Source organism: Thunnus albacares, chromosome 10, assembly GCF_914725855.1.
Source record: "Thunnus albacares chromosome 10, fThuAlb1.1, whole genome shotgun sequence".
NCBI classification, from domain to species: Eukaryota; Metazoa; Chordata; class Actinopteri; order Scombriformes; family Scombridae; genus Thunnus; species Thunnus albacares.
The window spans coordinates 30,082,748-30,103,801 of NC_058115.1; the positions used below are offsets into that span (position 1 = coordinate 30,082,748).

Sequence of the window (21,054 nt, forward strand, 5' to 3'; positions counted from 1 at the left end):
GTCTGTACATACTGTCGGGGAAAATCACAACCTTTCAGACTACAAATTGCTTTGTGGGACAGAACAAGAAATGGTAGTTGTTCTTCCAGGACAAATGGAGGGAGACGTATGTAAACAGTAACAGTGGTATGAGCTGGAGGCTATTATAATCAATAGCTGCACTATGGTTTACATTCTTAAATGTCTCTTAATTCAAACAGTAAAATGTGGCCAAAGAACAGAATAATATATCATCATAAACACATCATACAACACGTGAAAGCCAGGCGTCATTAGAAATCATTTTTTTACCTGTAAATTCTAAATATTTATGTATTTGACATTAAAATTAACAACTACAATAGATTTTTTTGCAATATAAAATTCTCTATTGGTAATAATGTCAGATAAATTAAATAAAAATGAATCCTGTTTTTATTGTAGGACCCCCTTAAGCAACTGCATTGACCCCTGGAGGTCCCCAGACCCCACTTTAGAGAACCGCATGTCTTTAATATCTTGGTGTGTTTTTGTGTGTAAACAGATGCGCCCTCTGCAGGCGGCTTTACCCCACTGCTCCTCCTCCTCCTCCTATACTCCGCTCTCTGACTCCACGGCTCCTCATTCACTAGAAGATGGCGGACTGCGCTCCACTATTAGATGAGGAACTCTCGTCCTTTGTCTTCAATTACCTGACAGAAAACTCCGGCAGCCAGGTAAGATCCCGGCCTCTTTGGATACACGGGACTTTGGGCTTTCCAGGCCGGGGTGCATCTTTGCACGTCGCCGGCCGTGGCGCATGCTATGCCCGGTTGATGCGAGCCTTTCTCCCGGCTTGTCAGCAGCATCTCCCCGGCACACTGCGACCCGGCGTCTCGGTCTGTGTGCTTGTGTGTGTGTGTGTGTGTGTGAATGCCTACTATGTCTTGACGCCTGGCTTTCACGTGTTTTTGTGGAGGAAATGTCATCGGCCATGGGAAAAAAAAGGGAATTTAACGGATTAAAACGAATAAATGATTTTGTGTTGGTTCATGAAGCGGAGACCTGCCGGTGTGTTGCAGCTTGGGGAGGATTATTTGGTATGCAGAGGGGCGCTTTGGAAACTTTTTGACGCATTCTTGAGGGAAGTTTTAATTTCAGTGCCGGAGACTTGGACACGTGGTGCGCCCCCGAACGCATGGACTTAGCCTGAGGACTATTATGATATTATGACATTATGATATTAATCCTCTGGCTGCAGGACTGATTGGCTTCAAATTTTGTTCAGAGAAAAGACATACTCGAGTGTCTTTTTGTTGATGCTTTTTACTCGGCTGGTTGGATATTGTTGTTTTTGTATTTCTGCACACAGCGTGTTGCAGATGTTTTAATAAAGCGTCTGTTTTGTGGAAGCACGGCAGTACATCAGCGCTGTGTAATGTTATTTATCCACTCCATTATAAGCTGCTTGCCACAGCACCGTGAGCTTAACCGGGGGATCTCTGGATCTCTGGATCTGCAGGCTGCTCGGTGCGCTGCTTCGAAGTTGTGCAACTCCCCTCCGATGATAGGCCTACCTGTAATTTACCCACAGCGGTCAGTTTATCAGACGATGTCCCGCAAAGTGGTGAGACAGACAACAGACAGTGGGTTTCGGTCATCAGGGAAAGTTGGTGGCGATGTTACGTTTTCATAATGCGTTTGCGTAATCGTTTGGTAACGGTTACAAAACGATTCACTAGTTCACACTGTTAGGAAGCGTCGAGACACCAAACTGCGCTTAGAAATATCTGCAATTCAGGGATTTCTCTCTTATTGGGAATCACGCCTAACACCTGAAGCATTTTACTATTTTAATTTAATTTATAACATCTCCAATTGAATTCGGCGTACAATCAACAATCAAAGCAGCTGTAATTAAAATAATATGTAAACTTTTATAACAGGTTCTCCTGTTAATCCCAGAATAATCTCCTACCAAAACACCCCGCGGAGGGCGGTAGCGAGTGGTGTTTGCCAATTATAGAAATTGAAATTTCGTAGAAATTAAGTGATGCTTCGTGCTTCATATGTGTGCCGATTTGTCCAGGAGAAAGTGTTTATGAGCAGCAGCTCTTCAGCTTTGTGATATGATGTTTGCCTTGTTGCCTACGTGGAAGGAAACAATAAATCGGGTGATTTCCGTACCGAGTCTGGTGGAAAAAATCTAATTCTCACCGGACAGAGCGGAGGATATCGGTTCTCATCTGCATCTCCTACCTGACTGGACGCTCGCGCATCCGAATAACACACACGTGCACGTAAACCCATAACACGGTATGTTATTAGGATACAGGACCCCCGGTGTTTACTGCGTCACAGTATGACATAAGATTGCGTCGTGTTGATTGTTATTGCTGTGATTGCACGGTCAGCGGAGGATGTGTTGGTGGGGTTAAGGAGAGGAGGGGGGGTGAGGATTGGTGGGGGGGGCGGGGGGGGTTGGTGGTGGGGGGTGTGTGTGTGCTGTCACAGCTGATTGGCAGCTTAAGCAGGTTAATTCAGTGTGTGGTGGGATTCAGAGAGACTGCGGGCTATTTATAACATGCAGCAGTGACATGTGCTTCCACAGAACACACACACAGACAGATGTGTCCTGCCCCCCCCCCCCCCCCCCCCCCCCAACACCAAAACACTTCAATGATGCCTTCAAATGATATATTATAGTAGATCATGAACATACAGTACATGCAGCATACATACACCAATATCCTATCATGTCTTATGACATCACTCGAGTATAATATACCCACATACATGCCTATTAAATGTACACAATGCCAGAATCATACATTATTTTATCAGTATAGACTTTAGTATGTCTATACAGACTTGATATATGTCTGTATTATATTATATTGAGGCATTACAGTGATCTCATTAATCTAATATGGTAAAATGGCAAAATATGCAAATGATTCTCAGTGTTGATCACCAGAGATGTTGTGAAATTAATATTCCCATTAGCCTTATATCATTAGAATATATCAGCGCTCAAAAGAATCATTTTGACAAAATTTGCTATGAGCTCTTAACAAGCAGTGGCCCCATTAGTGTGTCCATCATAACAAACTCATGTCATGCAAACATACATCATTCAAACACAGAATTTTTCAACTCTAGTGGAGATGTCAAAGCTTCCAAAGATTTCAAATTGGAAATGTGTATAAAATCATGCAAAAGACATCTAGTATACTTTTGTTTGATGGGATGGTGCAGAAATAAAAAAAAAAAAAAAAACAACAACAACAGTCTGGGGTGTGAATATTTCACACAGAATAGACATCATCAATGTAAACTGGTTGCATTCCTGTAGTAACATGCACATATTTCCACCGGCTGTATTTTCTTTCTCAGGCTTGTTATTCTCAAAAGTCCTTGAGTGACACGAAGGGTGAAAGATAGATTGCAACTTGGGCGTAAAGAAAAGGAAAAAAAAAAATGTAGTTGCACATTGTATCACCGTACAAGTCCTTTCTTCATGTGTAGAACGATAAGATAATCTACTTTACAAACGCAGCATTAATATGTTAATATTTACTCAGGGCTATTAGGGCTTGCTGGTGGCTTTCTCTCTCTCTCTCTCTCTCTCACACTGTGTCTCTATGTCGCTCGCCCCTGCCGGCTGGTTATTGTATTACTACTCTATCCTCGTGACTGGAGTTACAGAACAGGGCTGCTGCAGTCATGTGAGTTGTAGTGGAGGAGGGAGGGAGGGAGGGAGAGAGGGAGGCGTTACCCGTAACGTAGACGAGTGACAGGCAGTCACTCCCTCCCTCCCTCCGCCTCCTCCTCCTCCTCCTCCTAACATGTGACTCCTTCCTCCTCTCTCTCTCTCTCTCTCTCTCTCTCTCTGTCATACAGTCCTCTCTCGCTCACTCCTTTAACATTCAGCGTACATGCTTACTGTAATTTCTCTCCTTCTGCCTCTCTTCCTGTTTCTCGCTTATACACGCTGTTCATCTATCTCTGTCTTCTTTGTCTTCTTCTGTGCGTCGGAGACAGTTTGTAATTTATTCAAATTAAGTGAAAAACATTTAAAATTTGAAAGTTGAAGCCAGTATGCTACCAGATTTCCAATCAAATCGACTCAAATCAAATTCAAATCTCATAAAGGGTTTGTATTTGTGCAGTAAATCTTGCAATCTGCCTAATATATCTAATTGTGAGACTGCTGTGATGTAGGTCAACATAAGCATAAGCTTACACAAGCTGCTCCTATGGAAACATACAACCAATCAGATGCATCGTCGGTGAAATGATCGATCAATTTCTCAGGCAGCAGAAAGCCATTTGTCATTCTTTTAAAACAGTCAATTCATATATTAAGAAATATGCTTCCTAACGAGGAGCTGCGTCACCTGAAATCCCTCCATGAAACATTATGAAGCTTCAATGTGAATATAAAAGAGATGAAACTTTGCTGTATCCAACCAAACAACCGTACAAAGTGTTGAAAGGTAGTTAAAGAGTGCAGTCAGACCTATTTCAGTGCTAATCATTGACCGGGTGTTGACGGCTGGTCCGGGTCCATCCAGGGGGATTGACTCTGGAAGATCAGGTCGACTTAACGTCAGTCTCCACATCCTGCTGTAACAGGACACAACCAGACACCAAGCTCACGCTGGTAAAATATTAGCTTGTTAGTTAGTTTCCTCTGCTGTTCAAGCAACCGTGTCAAAAAAAAAAAAAAAAAAATGGTCACATGAAAATGCAAAACACACGTGTTGGTTTCCAGTACGAAAATCTGGAATCTGTTAACCTCTGAGATCAAAATACAATGTGGTCAAAACATCAAAACGGTACATGTGGTTTAAAATCACATGTGATTTCTTTTTCTTTCTTTTTTTTTGTTTTTTTTTTTTTTAGTTTTGAAGATGTGTTCAGGACTACAGGGTCAAGCTGGGAGGTAAAAATAGTCGGCCTACTTTTCCCCCCTCAGGGATCATAAAAGTTTCCGTGTCCATCCGAGTTATCTTCAGTCAGACTTTGGATGCTATTATTTTCTCCATGTAATGATCTTGGTCTTTAACATCCAGCCGCTCTGCACCGTACTTTCTCTATCTGCGGACTGTTATGGTGAAAATGCTTACTTGCAAAAAAAAAAAGCTGATTAGAAGCCTGGTTACGCGTTTACATGGTGGAGAAATGGATGTTCTCCAGGAAGTCAAATCTACCTGTGGATCTCCAATCCCGTACTCTGATTTACAGAAAGGAGAGTAACAGTGAAGGAATCAGCTTTCTGGTGAAAACCGACTGTAACCAGATTACTCAGGTGCATGTAAACACACCGCAGGATAATAAAAGTCAATGACTTCTGTCAAACCTCTCGTTCACCATGATGATTGATCACTCTTCACACAACACAAAGTCAATGATTAATCGTATTAAATAATCGTGATCTCAGTATTGACCAGAATAATAGTGATTATGATTTTTGCCATAAACGAGCAGCCCTACCAGGAGAAATCAACATCAACGCTGTTTTAATGCACAAGCTCACCGGGGCTCAAACCCTGCAGTCATGAGCGATTGTTGATCCGTTATTGTATTCAAATTAATTTGTAGTGGATGTTTGTGTAGGTTGGACCGGCGAACGTTAGTCGAGTCATGATGACAGTCATAAAAACTTAATGCCCTGCCAATTACTTTCCTCTGGCGCCGGACTATACTATTCTATTGTCAAACATTAGCCAGCATCTAAAAAAAAAAAAAAGTCCAAATGGCTGATGGACTCTGGGATTTAAAGCCTCTGTGTGTCATGTGACACGTAGAGGTTACTTCCTGTTCTTACTTACTCTCAACTGTAACTTCAATTAACACTTAATTGGAAGCGTGTGACCAAAAAAAACACATAGTAGAGAACAGTCCCAGCCTGGGACAGTGAGGAGTTATGAGTCGGAGGAAAAACTTTGGAAATACTTTTAAAAAAACCAATTGGTCCCAAATATCAACCAATTACTGAAGGCTTCCATGTTTCCTCAACATGTAATTTGGGACTAATCGAGGTAAAACTCAACTCTTGTTTTGTGTTTCAACAGTATTTAAAACATTAACCGCATCTCTGAGACGATGCCTACACGTTGCAAATGGAAAACTTAATAAAGCTGAAAGCCATTAGCGTGCTGCTGCTGCTCATACTGTCAGTCAGCACTTTATCCTCTAACCATGAACTCCTACGCAGCAGCCGGCCATCTCTTTTCTATAAGGTGATCCTATCCTATTTCAGACCGGAAGTCCCTCACTGACCACATTTAGCTTGATACCTGTCAGCTCAGCGGGGGGCAAACAAGCACATTTTTATCAATTTACATTTATTTTCCCAGCCATCCATCATTCAATGTAACCTTTTGCCGCTAAAGTCGTAATTTTAGCATAATTTACATCTAAATAAATCAATGTTTTTCTGCTCTCTGTGGTATAATTAGCCTTGTTCTAGTCGCAAATCACTCGCTGTCTGGCTGCTTATGTCTGTCTGGGGAGTAGGGATGAGCAGGAATAAAGAAACACATATATATATATTTAGAAAAAAGAGACCATGATGTCACAGTTTTGTACATACTTTTCGGTTGACAAGTGATTTGTGGGATCATCGGAGTAACGATCGCCAAAGATGGAGACAAAAAACACAGCGAGAATAGGTGGATAACTATTTTAAACTTGTGCAGAAACCAGGCTGGTTTATGGAGGGAAAACAAACACATACTGTACTCCCATCAGAAGTGTAATTACTCACTTTGGCATATAAATGACTGTTGGAATGAATCTATACTTAGTTTGCAAACAGGTAAGGATCTTCATCTTACGTTCCCGCTGTAAGCCAATAAATCCGATTTGAAATTAGACAGTAACAAGGAGTAAAGGATCCAGACCAGACAGTCAGGTAGGCAGACAGACAGACAGGTATATAAATAACAAGGCTTTGAAGTTCCACCCGGGGGTGATGGATACAGGTGTTATTCGCAGTGACTGGGATTTACGTCGTGCCGGCGATGAGAGAGAGAGAGAGAGAGAGAGAGAGAGACAGACTCTCTTCGCCTGCGTCTTATCTGCCCTCCTCTCTGTCCGCTGATTTTTTATTTTTTGTTTTTTTACTGTGACTGCCATGTGTTTCCTTTTTAAGGTTTTTGTCTCTAATTCCCTGTTTTGTCCCCAGTCCTGTGTCATTATCCTTCTTCCAACCCCCCCCCACCCCTCTCTCTCTCCCTCTCTCTCTCTCTCTGTGTGTCTGAGTCGTGATGTGCACTGCTGCAGTGCAATGTGCTCAGCTTGCAACCCTACAGTGACTCACCTGTCCCTTCTGTCTCTTTACTGGACACACAAACACACAAACACACACACTCAAGCTCATGAGCATTATATGCAGATACACATATGCTGCATGTCTATAAATGCACACATAGTTTTAGGTCACAATTAGAATTTTTTATATCATATTTCATGGATATTCACGCTGCTATGATGAGTAAATCACAGTGAGAATATCTTAGATGACCTATACTGCAGCCAGTAGTGAGCAGGTCAAAGGTCAGAGTGTGAAGGCATTGTGTCAATAGATAGAACAAAGTGTTCCCTTGACCATAAACCGAGGAAGATAGGGAAGTGTAGTGAGGATTATTTTGGAGATACACTCCTCCACATGGTCTATGGGCTGTGTTAGATTTACAGCGAGTTGTCATTGCATTTTCTGAATGGCAAAGCGTTAAATCGATGAAACGGATACGGCTTCGCTCTGCGATCGCCGCTAAAATTGACTTTAGTCTGGCTCATGTTTCCTAACCCAACACTGTGGCAGCCTGCTTGTTCACTATAGTGAATTTCTATGTGCACATGTATGTCTAAGTTAACTGTAAATGTGTATGTTTATGTGCGGTTGATCCTCATTCATGTGTGTATGCGTCAGAACGGGCGCTGGGAATATGGATGCTTCCTCCCAAATCCTTCTGGGATTCATCAGGCATCCGGCTCAGATGCTGCTCCCCCCCCTCCCCTCCCCTCCCTCCCTCCCTTCCCATGTGCGCCTGTAAGCAAAGATCATAAAGTGCACATGTGTGCACGCATGTTTCTGTGTGTGTCACATGTTGCCAGCTAGCATGCTAGCAGAGGCAGGTGAGGGGTCTCTCAATAATTAATCATGTGGTGATTCGTCAGCTGCTCAGTCAGGCCTGCTTGGCATCACTCAACACACACACACACACACACACACACACACACACACACACACACACACACTCTAAAATAAGAATTATGATTATCTAAATCAGATATGACATTACAATTATCACTCATGATGTTCAGGGAAAACATTTTCATAAAAATAGCACCTCTGGAATCTCTTTGATGTTTTTTCGGGGTGTTGATGTTTAAGTCTGCTGTCATGCATGTTAGTGCGGTCAGTTGAAAAGGGTTTCTGGTAGTTTTTGTGGCTTTATCAGCTTCATCATCATCTGAAACAGAATGTAGTTGTGTAAACTTGAAGCTAAATGGCAAAGCAAACGTGGATGCATTTATGTCTACAGATGTTTACTTGAGTTTTTGGGATGGACTGGAGTGAGTGATGAAGTTACACCATTGGTCGGCCGGCCCGGTGTGTGTGTGTGTGTGGGGTAGTGCTGGGTGGCCGCTCTGCAGGTGCGCTCGATTTGACTGTAACCGCAGTAACCAGGACGTAGATAAGCCTCCTGAATTTGCAACCGAAACACTTTCAAAACTTTAATTTCCACCGCAGCCTCTGTGATCATCCACCGAGAAAGAGGCGGGGGGAAAAAAAGGCGCTCAGAGGCGTGTGGGCGCAGTTAAAGCACCCCGAATAACCATCAACACAAACACTCGATGCAGGGTGAACGAGCAGGGGGGGAGTTAACAGATCATTAGAATAGTTATAATTAGAATTCAAATAAGTTCTCTTTCAAATCAAACATCCCCAGATATGAAAGTATCGCTCTTGCAACTACATTTATAACCTTTTTTTTACTCAGATGTAGCTTAACCACGTCATGTGATGCTACTTTAATACACTTTAACAACAAATATTACTGGGACCACTACAGAAAATTGCAGATGAGCATTTAATATCCAGGAATTCACATTATAGACACGACCACTGACTAACACTGTATCCACACTGCTTGTGTACAGTTTGTCGCTCGGTGTAACGCAGTATTGTCAATTAGAAGCGCTTGATTGGCTGCGGTAGATCTCCCGTATGCAAAGATAGCAGAATCAATTTCATTGAGATCGCGCGGAGATATGAATCCAAATTGCAAATTCTAATATGAATAACTGTGCTGCTCACAGTTCCACACAGGAGAGATGGTGACTAAAGATACCGTCCACGTTCATTAAGCGCTCGCTAGCGGTTGTAGGACAGTAATATTGCTACAAATCATCCGTTGATTCCCGTTGTGATAATTCGTCATTTACATGATCTCTTTTTAATTATGTTTCTTCTTCTTTGGTCTCTCCTACAGAAGACATGAAGGCCTTTAGCCTGGTTTCCAACGCGGGATAACTGGGGCTAGCAAAGGCTTACTGGCCAATGTGGTTTAAGGCCAAACACAATCCTTCTTCATTAGATTGGTTTCCACCCGCGAGGCGCTATCAGGCTTCACATGAGATTTGCTTCTGCCTCTCTTTAGCAGTTTGAACCTACCAAGATTGGATTGTGTTATTCTGTTGCCAGGTTTCCATCACAGAACGTCCCTAATTTTGAGTGATTTTGACCTTAAAATGCTGTAGTTTTAGTTGTATTGAAGTATTAAGCCTCCAGAGTGGAATAAATGCATAAATGGCTCCAGCACAAGGGAGCAGGAAGGGTCTAAGGTCACGATGGCAGCAGAGGAAACTACTCTCAGATTGGGAGATGGACAGGACAGGTCTTTATAGACAGGGTGAGGCTGCAGATCTCTAAATCCAGTTTGCATCTGTCTTGCATGCACACTGTAGGATTTTTCCAAACAGTTATTCTCTCCCCCCCCCCCCCGAGGTGGAGCAGCACTGAACCGTGCAAAGTGTCCAACACGCACAACGGCTTCATCGCGTGTAAGAAGCAGAGAGATACCGATTATTGTAGGAAGAAGGAAGAGGAGGTGAAAAAAAAAAGAGACACCAGCGAGCAAGAGAGTCTTATTAGGTATTCATCATCTGCCTTTTGCCGTCTCAATTTATATGAAAATCTATTCGGTTGGTCGCCGTGTTCCAGGTTGTTGCCGTTTTTTTTTTTTTTTTTGCTGTGACTCAACCCAGAGTGGGATGTGAAGATGTAAATTTCTTCCCCCCCATGTCATCTCTCTCTCTCTCTCTCTCTCTCTCTCTTCAGGCTATAGTTTTAATACAGATTATATACTTTACAGTCAGGGCTGTGATTCACTGTTACCATCTCTCATCATATTCTGCTCCCTCTTTCCTTCTTCTTTTTTTTTTTTTTTTTTATGGGTTCTTATCTTTACGCCGCACTCGGACACTCGGCAGACCACTCAGGATTCATATTTTTTAGTTTTTTATTGTTAAATCATCATTTAAATACCTTTTTAACCTTTTGCGGATTCAACATCTTGCTCATGTCAGTCGGTTAAAACGGCCGTGCTTGCTGCTATTGGGCTAGAACTTACCCATAATACCTTTCTGCAGTAAAGATGGATTATTAGCTCCTGCCCCGAGACCTCAGACCTCCAGGGCTCCTAAAAGTTCAGCTGCTTTTTTGGTAATTAGACTTAACGCTGAAACAATCAGTTGATCAACAGGCAATTAATCAGCGACTACTTTTCATAATTGATTTATCACTCAAGTCTTTTATCAAGCCAAACATTCTCTGGTTCCAACATCTCCAATACGAGGATTTGTTGCTTTTCTTTATCTTATAAGATTATAAATTGAAAATCTTTAGTTTTTGTGATGTTGGTTGGACATGAAGACCTCACTGAGGGGCCTCAGAATAATAATCATCATATCAATTGATACAGATTCTTAGTAGCAGCTCTAATTTGATTGAATATGAATACATTCATGGCTGTACCACCACTGACAGAGTAAACGTACCTTATTACCTTTTCCTGTGGCCTTGTCTTGTGTCAAAATCTTGACACCTTTATTAGTTTAGTTTATATTGAGCTCAAGGGGGGAGCGTCTCCTAAATAAACCTGCGATTAATCAAATTACCACAAACGAACTGACTCACACTTGTTGACTTCTGGTTGTCTGTACTTTTAAGAGATATCGGAAGCAACAAGGTGCATAAACAAAGCACAGAAGAGGGATTATGGGAACCAATCGAGGCCCAAAAGCAAATTATTGCACCGGAGGCCCTTGACCGTGTTAATCGGTCAGCGCTTTGCGGCCCTTCTTTTTTACCTCAACATGGGTAAATATCACTATCCAGGTTGTCTTTGCTTTAAAAATCAACATATTGACTTGATGTATTATCTTGAGTTTTTGCTCCAGAGGGTCGATAAAGTGGCCTTGTGTTGTGATTCGTCTCTGTACCTGCACAGAAGAATAAACGAGTGTGCGCGTACAGTGTATATTTCACGTGCTCCTCTAGATAAATGATTCATGCGTGTATCTCTAATCTGAATTCCTCCTCACGTCTTCCGTCATTTTCCTCGTTTCATCCCGGCACGCGTGATGTGTGTGTGTGTGTGTGTGTGTTTGTGCACATGTGTCCTTACCTAACCTTTGCTGGCAAATTTGTATTCATCACAGGGACCCTGTTGCTATATTGATAGTGTCAACACGAGTGTGAGGCTGTTTGTCACTCCCCTCACATTTACACACACACACACACACACACACACACCACTGTTTTGTACAACACCTGGGGGGGGGGGGGAGATAGGAAAGGGGTTGAAGGAGAGGGAATCCAATCTCACCCAGCAGCTCGGTGCTTTTGTAGGGAAGCGTGTGGAAGGCCCAGCGGTCGCCGAGCTAGCTGCCTGCCCTATTTCTTTAAAGCTCTCTTCCTCCGTCGTTACCTGATTTATCATGAGGGCAGCCACCGGGGAAATGTCTTATTTTTAAAAGCGGAAAGAGGTGTACCGAGGGCTGTGTGTCTCTCTCTGTCTTTTCTAAAAATCTGATGAGATTAGAGGCGGAATGAGACGAGAAGGGATGCTGTTACCGTTGTGACACGTCACAAAGAGCCGGATGTTCGCCGTCGTGCCGCATCTGTACTAGAAGTGGCGTTTAAGAGATAATGGAAGCGGGTGGGATTTGACGTCGGGGAAATGCGGAGCGTTGCAGGACATATAACAGCAGCGGTCCCTGCTTTTTTAAAAGGGGAATTAAACAGCTATACTTTTTAATATAATTTAATCCTTTTAAGTGTGATTCCTGACGTCCGTCGGCCTTTCGCAGACGTTTCATAACTGCATCTTTATCAGGCGATTACTAATTCTGCAGAAGTGTGGCTTTTATGAGGTTTATGGTTATAATTGTAAAGATATTGAATTCTCTGTTAAGTTATCTGACAGCTTCGGCGATAACGGTGGCGGTGTTGTTTACCGCTGTAAAAGGTAGGGCTGGCTTCTGCTTAAAAGTCAGACTTTGACACTTTCTGCTGTTGAAACTTTGTGAAGCAGTGTAATAAAACATGAAAGATAAATGAGAGTTGTGCGAGGGGCCCGGAGGTGTAAACGCTGCTCCGATATTGGTTCGGGCTCCGTCATAGCCTCTCTCTCTCTCTCTCTGTGTCTCTCTCTCTCTATCCTTGACGTCGGGCCAGTGTTTTGGCTGGGGTTTGCCCCAATTTAGCTGACAGACAGATCGGGTTGTAAAGATGCCTGGACCGTGGATGGGCAAGCACCCAAACTGCACAAACACATCATCACTCCTCTGACACCAACACTATAGCCTGCTGGACTGAAGATGTGACACACACACACACACACACACACACACGCAGTCATCCAGGTCATGGTTATCCAAGTAGGGTTGAATCCAGGACAACTGGACTCAGTTGAAGATACTTGAAAATGTGTCGCCTCTCGTCCAAGCTTCTTAAGTTCTAATTGACTGGTGGTATTTAACCTCTGTTGGGTTATCAAGGTCATCGATACAGCTCGGTTTGTTTGTGCTACTGGCTGTCGTGACGACAGTTGTCAAGAGTTGTTGGAGTCACCCGAGGCCGAGCGTAAAGGACAGACGTTGGAGTTGTCGCATGAGGTGAACGGTTGTCAAGTCTCCCGTGACGGGGTGAAAGGACGGCGTCGCAGGTGGGCGATAAGTGGTCGTGTGCCAACCAAAAAAATCTATACACCAGTGTGTCTTTTCCCTCCTGATAATCCACTAGTCCGACAGGATTATTGTATGTGATTACGACTCATTCTTCACAAGGGTAGGGATTACACCGTGAATCGGTGGGGTTATGTCATCCTGTGAAGTTTCCAAACTGTCGGTCTGCCGGGATTGAAGGAAGAGTAACGAGGCAGCAGTAGTAGCCGTTCAACCATAGAAGTATTCATAGTGCTTGTAGTAGCGTCAGTAGTAATACTTACTAAAATGTCACCAATGATGCAGCAGTGGTAGCAGCTGCAGTCATCATGGAACCTGTATTAGTTGAACCACTGGTACTTTATTATTAGAAATAGTGTATATAATCTCATACTAATAGTTGCAGAGGTAATACAAGCAGTCATCATAGTAGTAGAAGTAATAATAGCAGTAGTAGACGTGGCAGTTGTTGTCGTAGCGATGGCAGAAGCAGCAGTTGTATCTGTAGTAGTGGTAGTAGTATCAGCACTGTAGTACTATTAGTAGTAGGTGACCAGCACTGTTAGTAAACCAGTAGTAGAAGTAACAGTCGTTGTAGTGGCAGTTATTGTAGTAATAGTAGTACTACCACTATTAATGGTGCTGGTGGTAGTAGAGGCTGTCATACTGCTGTCATATATATATATATATATATATATATATATATATATATATATATATATATATATATATATGTATGTGTGTGTGTACTGTAGTAGTAATAGCAGTAATAGTCATAATGTGACTGTTGAGCAGCTTCGTTAGTTTTAGGAGTTTGACACTTGAAATTGTTTGTAGTCTCAACACAGTAACGGTTGTTTTATCTCTACTGTAGCCTTGACTACTGCACCCTCCTGTCTCTGTGTGTGTGTGTGTGTGTGTCTGTGTGTGTGTGTGTGTGTGTTGGATCATGCGTGTATGGGCTCTCAAGGGCAACTGGTGTAAATGAGAGAAAAGGTTAAAGGAAATTTCCATGGTTGAAGGGAGCATGAGGACAAGAGGACACACACGCGCGCGCACACACACACACACACACGCAGATGCCAGCATGGCATATAGCCGTGGCAACCAGGTGCCAGGGGAAGGCAAGCACAGACTGGTGCGAGCGTGCACCTTTTCATACACAAACACACAAACACACAAACACTTTAGCTAGCTGCAGTTATCTAGAAACACAGCCTATCACATTCAGTAGAATGTTATTTGATATGGTTCAATGCAGTAACACACACACACACACACACACACTTAAACACACTTACACACATTAAGCATCTCTCCTCTTCCATTACTCCACTTTTAAAACCATTTGTTGTTATTTTTAGATGTTGTTGCTTCCTCCGATAAAAGGTGCATTAATGTGTGTGTGTGTGTGCTACAGCGGGGAGTGTGTGTGTGTGTTATAAATAGGTTCTTTGGCGCAGATCACATTGCGCTGTCACATCGCACACACATTTGACCCGTGCGTGACCTCTGGTTCACTCATAATTAGCATAACATCTCCATGTAGGCTCAGATAGCCGTTACACTCGATCACAGCTGGAACCGCCGACCCCGATCCCATCTGCAGCCCTACGAAATAAAAAAGATGATCAATTACAAGCCCGGCGGTAACTTAGTAACCGCGGACTAATGTAATAACTCATGAGAACTTAATAAATTGCCTCTCTGTAGGAGTCCGCAATGTAATAATCCTGATATTGTGATATGTTCTCCTGATAAGGTGATGTAGTTTCACTGATAATTCATAATGATAAACACATTAGGGTGGAGTTGGCTCTGCGGGGCTTAGTGATGGAAAGTTTAGAGGTGTGTGTGTGTGTGTGTGTGTGTGTGTGTGTGTGAGAGACATGCGTGCAGGCTTCTACCTGCATGTAGCAGATCGGGTGGGAGAGGTGGGTGAGGCCATGATTGTCCTTTGGGATGCACAAACACGCACTGGCGCACACATATTTACTACACACACACACACACACACTTTAGCATTCATGCCATATATAGCATGTGTGTACATGTTCCCAGTACATCCTACTTGTCTCTTAACTGGTAACTTTCCACTGTCACTTACTCCTTCCTGCCTTTGCGTGCGTTTCTATTTCTTCTTCTTCTTCCACTTTTTATCCCACCATGATTCTCTCTCTCTCTGTCTCTCTTTCTCTTAGTCTCTCTCCCTCCCTCCCTCTCTCTCTCTCTCTCTCTCTCTCTCTCTCTCTCTCTCTCTCTCTCATTGACCTACTTCCCAAAGGCTGCTCAGGCTTGCGTGACCACAGTGCTTAGTGCTACGTTGATATGGCATTACACACACTACACACACACACACGTGCATAATGCTTACATGTACATATTTACTGCCCCACACACACACACACACACACACACACACACACACACACACACACACACAAACACATACACACACTGTAGGCAGTTGTTAATAGAATAAAAACGAGTGGCGTCTTGCTGATTGGACTCAGAAAGTACTGACACACCCGTAGCGTAGCGTGCACGCTCCTCCAACCTTTCTCTCGTTCATTGTTTCCCTCTTGCTCACCGAGGCGGGGGGAATGTCACTACTATGATGCAGTATGGGTAATAAGCCAAATTCTTGAACGGTGACTGTATGTGTTGACACATGTGTGCATGTGCAGGCATTTCTCATATGTCTCTGTGTGTGTGAGAAGCGTTTGTTTTGAAATGTAGTTATGAATGTATTCACGTGGGTAAATGTTTGGGCATGTATGTGTCTCTGTGTTTTATTAGTGCATCTCCTCCTCCTCCTCCTCCTCCTCCTCCTCCTCCTCCTGCTGGTCACTGAATGTTAATGGAGCGTCTCCACAGCTCAACAGTTGAGTATCTGAACACCGCAGACCGGATCAGCTCTGATTTTTTTATTGTCGTCTCACTGTGGGAATTCTTCTTCATGTGTTTACTCTACATTAACGCCCAGGGTTTCTCTGGAGCGGGTTTATAAAAGCCAGTGTGGTGATATTTGTGCTGCTATACAGTACATCATGAAACAGTATGCTTGCAAAAATGCATCAAATGAATATTACCCTTCAGATTTTCCCCCTAGAATCTCATTCTTATGCGGATGAAAAAAGCCTCTGACAGTCATGGGACTTGAAATCTGAAACCCGAGTGCAAATACTTCTTTTTTTGGTACCAAAACAATACCTTACTTCTTAGAAATGTTACCATGTGTTTCTACAAAAAGGTGTTTTTTTTTTGTTTTTTTTCCCCGAGTAAAGGCATAGTTTGACAATTTGGTAAATACTTTCCAGTCTTTGTGCTAAATGAAGCTAATCAGCTGCTGCTGGGTCATATTTACCATACAGACATGAGAGTCTAAGCATGGAGGCGATTAAGTGTATTTCTCAAAATTTTTTTTAACTATTTGTTTCTCAAACTAAGCCACCATTCTCAAAGACATCTGTGTTTAATTGTGTCTTATGGTAAAGCAGCTGCACATGAACTAAACCTTAATAGAATAAAGCCTGAAATGTGCAAACTCAATGATGTAAATCTGGAAATATCCCATCAAAGAATAACTGAAAAACACGCATTGCTGCCTTTTTTTAATACTACAGACACATTTCAGTCAGTACTCAAAAGGAGACTCTGTATATTAGTCACCACTACTACTGCCACTACTACTAAACTTGCTGTGCAACTACTAAAAGTACAACTCCCCTACTTTGACAGTCATAACACAACACATATGGGCTGCATGGAGGTGCAGTGGTTAGTGTGTCCTAAGTGCTGGGTTTGAATCCAGAACTGCTCGTCCGGGGGAGTTTGCATGTTCTCCTCTGTCAGAGGATCCGAATGTCAGATTACTTGGAGACTCTTAAGTGTCGCTGCGAGTGTGGATGGTTTTGTGTCTCAGTGCATCACCCCTGGGATAGACCGGAGACGTGTCCAGCTCTTGCACAACGTTAGCTGAGAGAGGCTCCAGGTCCCCTCTTTTACTCTGCACAAGATGCATCATTTTTATATCAGCTCATATACCGCAGTCACTTAACACAGAGATGCTGTGTTCAAATTGTCTTTAATGTGTCAAAGCTTGTTTTGAGTCAGTTTCACCAGTGAGAATATGAACTGTGCTGCAGCAATAATCAGAAGTATTGACACTAAGCTGTTGACTGAAACTATGTAGAGCTGCAACTTATATTAAACATCCATTTTTCACTATTTTCATTTCATTTTATCGACAAAACAGTTCATCAATTAATTGAGAAAATGCTAAATGCTAATTGTTGGTCGCAGCCTTAAAACTATGTTTTGTTAACACGATCATAATGGAAACTTGGCAGCAGATAATGAGTTTCCTCTGTTGTCATGGTGCCTTATAATAAGTAATGAATCCGACTGCATCATATCACAGGTGACGGCGTTTGTCACTGATTAAAAATGAAAAGATTCAAATGTTAAAAGTTTGCTAAAATGCACTGAAATCCCTTCAGCGGTTAAACAGTAAAGATTGATTTCCTCTCGTGCCAGTCGGTTAGTACGCTGGCTGATATTTAACCAATCAGTGTTGATAGTAGTGTTTTTTTTCTTCCTGTAAGACACAGACACACACTTCTTCTGTGGTCAGAAATCTGACGGCCTGTCGATCACATCGGCACTGCGTATGTGGTCTGTGTGCGTGCGCTCAAGCCTCGAGCCTCTCTCTCTGTCTGTCTCTCGGCCCTTCGCACCTCTGTTTCCTGTCATCAGACGCACCTTTTCTGTCTGTCTTATTGCACACATGCACACACCTCTCTGCTGCTCCCTCGGCTCTGCTCGCCTTTGTGCTTTTCTCAGCGGCGCCTGACCTCGTTTCAACTCTCTCTCTCTTTTATTTCTTTTCACTTATCTTTTACTCTCTCACTCTCTATCTCCCCGTAGCTCATTGGCTATCTCTCTCCCCACCTCTTTTTCCCCTCTCTTCCTCCCCATTTTACTGTATTCATTCCTTTTCACTCTTTTTCTCTCCGTCCGATTCATTTTCATTCTCTTTGATGTCGCACGCTCTCTCTTTCTGTCTCTCTCTAGAGGGTCATCAGCACTGTTGCCTCACAGCAAAAAAAGGTCCCGGGTTCGAATCCCACCCGTCCCACTCTTTGTTGGTGTTTTCATGTCCTCCCAGTGTTTGAGCATCATCAGAAAGACATGTATGTTAGGGTCAGTGCTCCTGACCGCTGGCACTGGCAAAAATAGCTAGAGTCGGTCCCCGGGCGTCGTGCTGCAGCTGCCCACTGCTCCCAGTATGTAGAACGGGTCAAATGCAGACGACAGATTCCGTTTCAACACACACACACAGAGATAGGATGAGGAGCACAAACACAGACGAAGGCAGGGCTGATAGCCGATTGACACAGCATGAAATACAGATAGAGAGAGAGAGAGAGAGAGGGAGAGAGAGAGAGAGAGAGAAAGGGTGTCTGGGAGGCTTCATGGTCTGATAGCTTATCGATTCCTCTGCAGGTGATTTCGGGAGGAAGACAATCGGGGGGGAGGAAGAGGGGAAAGAGAGACAGGTGAGGGAGAGTGGGTGAGAGAGATGGTAAGGAAACAGAGAGAGAGAGAGAGAGAGAGAGGGAGAGAGAGACGGCGTATTATTTTAGACAAAGCAGATGTCGAAACTTCTCTGAGATATGATTTCCAGAAAGAGAAAAAAAAACTCTGACCTTTGATTTCCCTGCTGTTTCTGTTTTTTTTTTTTTTTTTTTGGAAGTGCGTTTCTAGGAATGGAAGCGTGTTGCGTTCACTGTCACAAAAAGCAGTTACAACAGGACAAATATGTAAAAAGTGTTTATTGACCCCTGTGACGTCTGTGACTTAGTTTTTTCATCAAACATAAGTCGGGTTAGTCCTTGAATGGAAACTAATCAGTAATCCTTTGCTGTAGTAGATGTCAGTCCAGGCTGAAAAGTAGCCATTTATGACTCCTGCGATTTAAACTTGGCTAATTAGTAAGCCCTGGATAGGCCTTTATGGACCTGTTTAGTGGGAAGCAGGGATTGGATAAGTAAGCACTGGATAGCTATTTAATCATAACACACCTAGACCTCTATCACCGGGCGTTTTAAACCAGATTGAAGCCTGAGATTGCTCTCTAGATCTCTTCTAATGATTAAAGTAGCCCCGGTTGACTCCGGATAGAAACCCAGGATGCATCTTAGTTTGTCCTGTGTGACTCTGCAGTGGAAATCAGACTAAAAAAAGAGAGCAGGTTAACTGTTAAAGTTGCTCTTCCGTTTAAATTTAGATAAACTAGTTGGCCCATATTAGCTCTGCAGTGCAAATCATTGCAACACTGGCTAATGCTGTTTGATACTCAGGTCAGAGGCAGGCCTTCCTTCTCTCTTTTGTTGCTTTTATGTGTATTTGGGTGGTGTTACTGCCATATTGTCTGGTAATGTAGTGGACCGCCTACTAGGAAGACTGAATGATTACTTTGTGTGTGTGTGTGTGTGTGTATATGTGTGTGTGTGTTTCCCATTTAGTATAGCAGGCTCGGTCCGGTTTATTAGTCCCGTTGCCAGCAGCTGAATGAGGAGCCGAACACCTCGGAAACCAGCGGAGAAAAAAAGCTTTCTAGAGCTTTCTGTGTTTCCTCTGGTCGTATTGCGGCCACCGGTGCGACAGGAAGAGACACCACCGCCAATACAGATTTTCATCCCATCCGGCAAACCCGAGCTCAGTTTTATCGTATGCAGAGATGCACTTCAGGAATGAATACAGCCCTGTTTTTAGTAACGTCGTCTAGGTGTAGTCGTTTTTTATTATGCAGAGGTGGTACAACAGCCGAACAGAGAGCTCTTAAGTGATGTAATGCCCCCTCTGGCAGCCATGTTGGAGGTCTACAGCTCTTTAATAGTGGCTGTGAAGTGCTGATTGTTTCCAAAGTATTTTAAATGGGTTATATCTGGACTCCAGGAAGTGTAGCTGGGATGGTTTCAGTAGTCAGAGTACTGTAGATCTCCATAAAACAATATAACGATTAAAGAAAGTTTCACAATAACCTGCATTTGTGACACCGATCTACTTCATGAGACTGTTCACTTCTATCTATAACTGAGTAGGATATGAGGTTGCAATGTGTAAATCTGAAATCGTGGATGTACACACCGTGTTCAGTCCGCTCGCAAATTCAGACATATGCAATCTGCGGTGAGGATTGCAGTCAGATGTTGCTTTTTTTTTTTTTTTTTTTAATCATGTTAAAAAAATGTAGAAAAGTCTATTTCTAAACAGCCGTTTCTTCACTGGATCTCAGGGACGGAGGCAGACGTGGCTGCAGGGAGATTAGTGACACAAGCCTCTTTGCTGTCAGGGAAGTTGCCAGTGGCAACGAAGGAGCGAGCTCCTGCAGTCGCCAGTCAAATTACAGTCCAAAAAAAAATCAGCCTGTAATCGAAGTAAATAATTTTATCATTTAAAACAGATGGATTAATAGAATAAAAGTAAAAAAAAAAAAGTTCTGTCTCAGTCCTACTTTTTTTTTTGTTTCAGAGCACTGTTGTGAAACTTCACTACTGTATGCGGTTGTGTGTTGTAATTCTGTCGTGTGGATGATTGACTGGAAGCAAATCTGCCTGTTTCCCCTTGTATGGAGAGAAATGTCAAGTCTGCTGAGATGACTAACGCTTGCATAAGAACATCCTACACACACACACACAAACACACACACACACACACACATACACATACAGCTCGTCAAACACCCACAAATGTGCAAATTCTCAGAGTGACAGTGCGCACGTCCATAATTCATCCCCCTTTTCATGAAGAGTGCGTTTCCTAGAGAGAGTTTGCTGCAAGTCA

The 21,054-nt window shown here is 42.9% G+C and overlaps 1 protein-coding gene across 3 annotated transcripts in view; it reads left to right on the top strand.

The window, feature by feature from the left end:
- Nucleotides 1-21,054, top strand: part of ppargc1b (peroxisome proliferator-activated receptor gamma, coactivator 1 beta) — a 108,463-nt gene that overhangs the window by 7,011 nt on the left and 80,398 nt on the right. For 2 of the 3 annotated variants that reach the window (XM_044362795.1, XM_044362794.1), the window contains exon 4: nt 524-695. In XM_044362795.1, the coding sequence (XP_044218730.1) occupies nt 615-695 (81 nt within the window). In that variant the 5' untranslated portion in view covers nt 524-614. Of the gene's footprint in view, nt 1-10; nt 696-21,054 lie in introns of those variants that run through there. The other variant, XM_044362796.1, reaches the window with a different exon arrangement.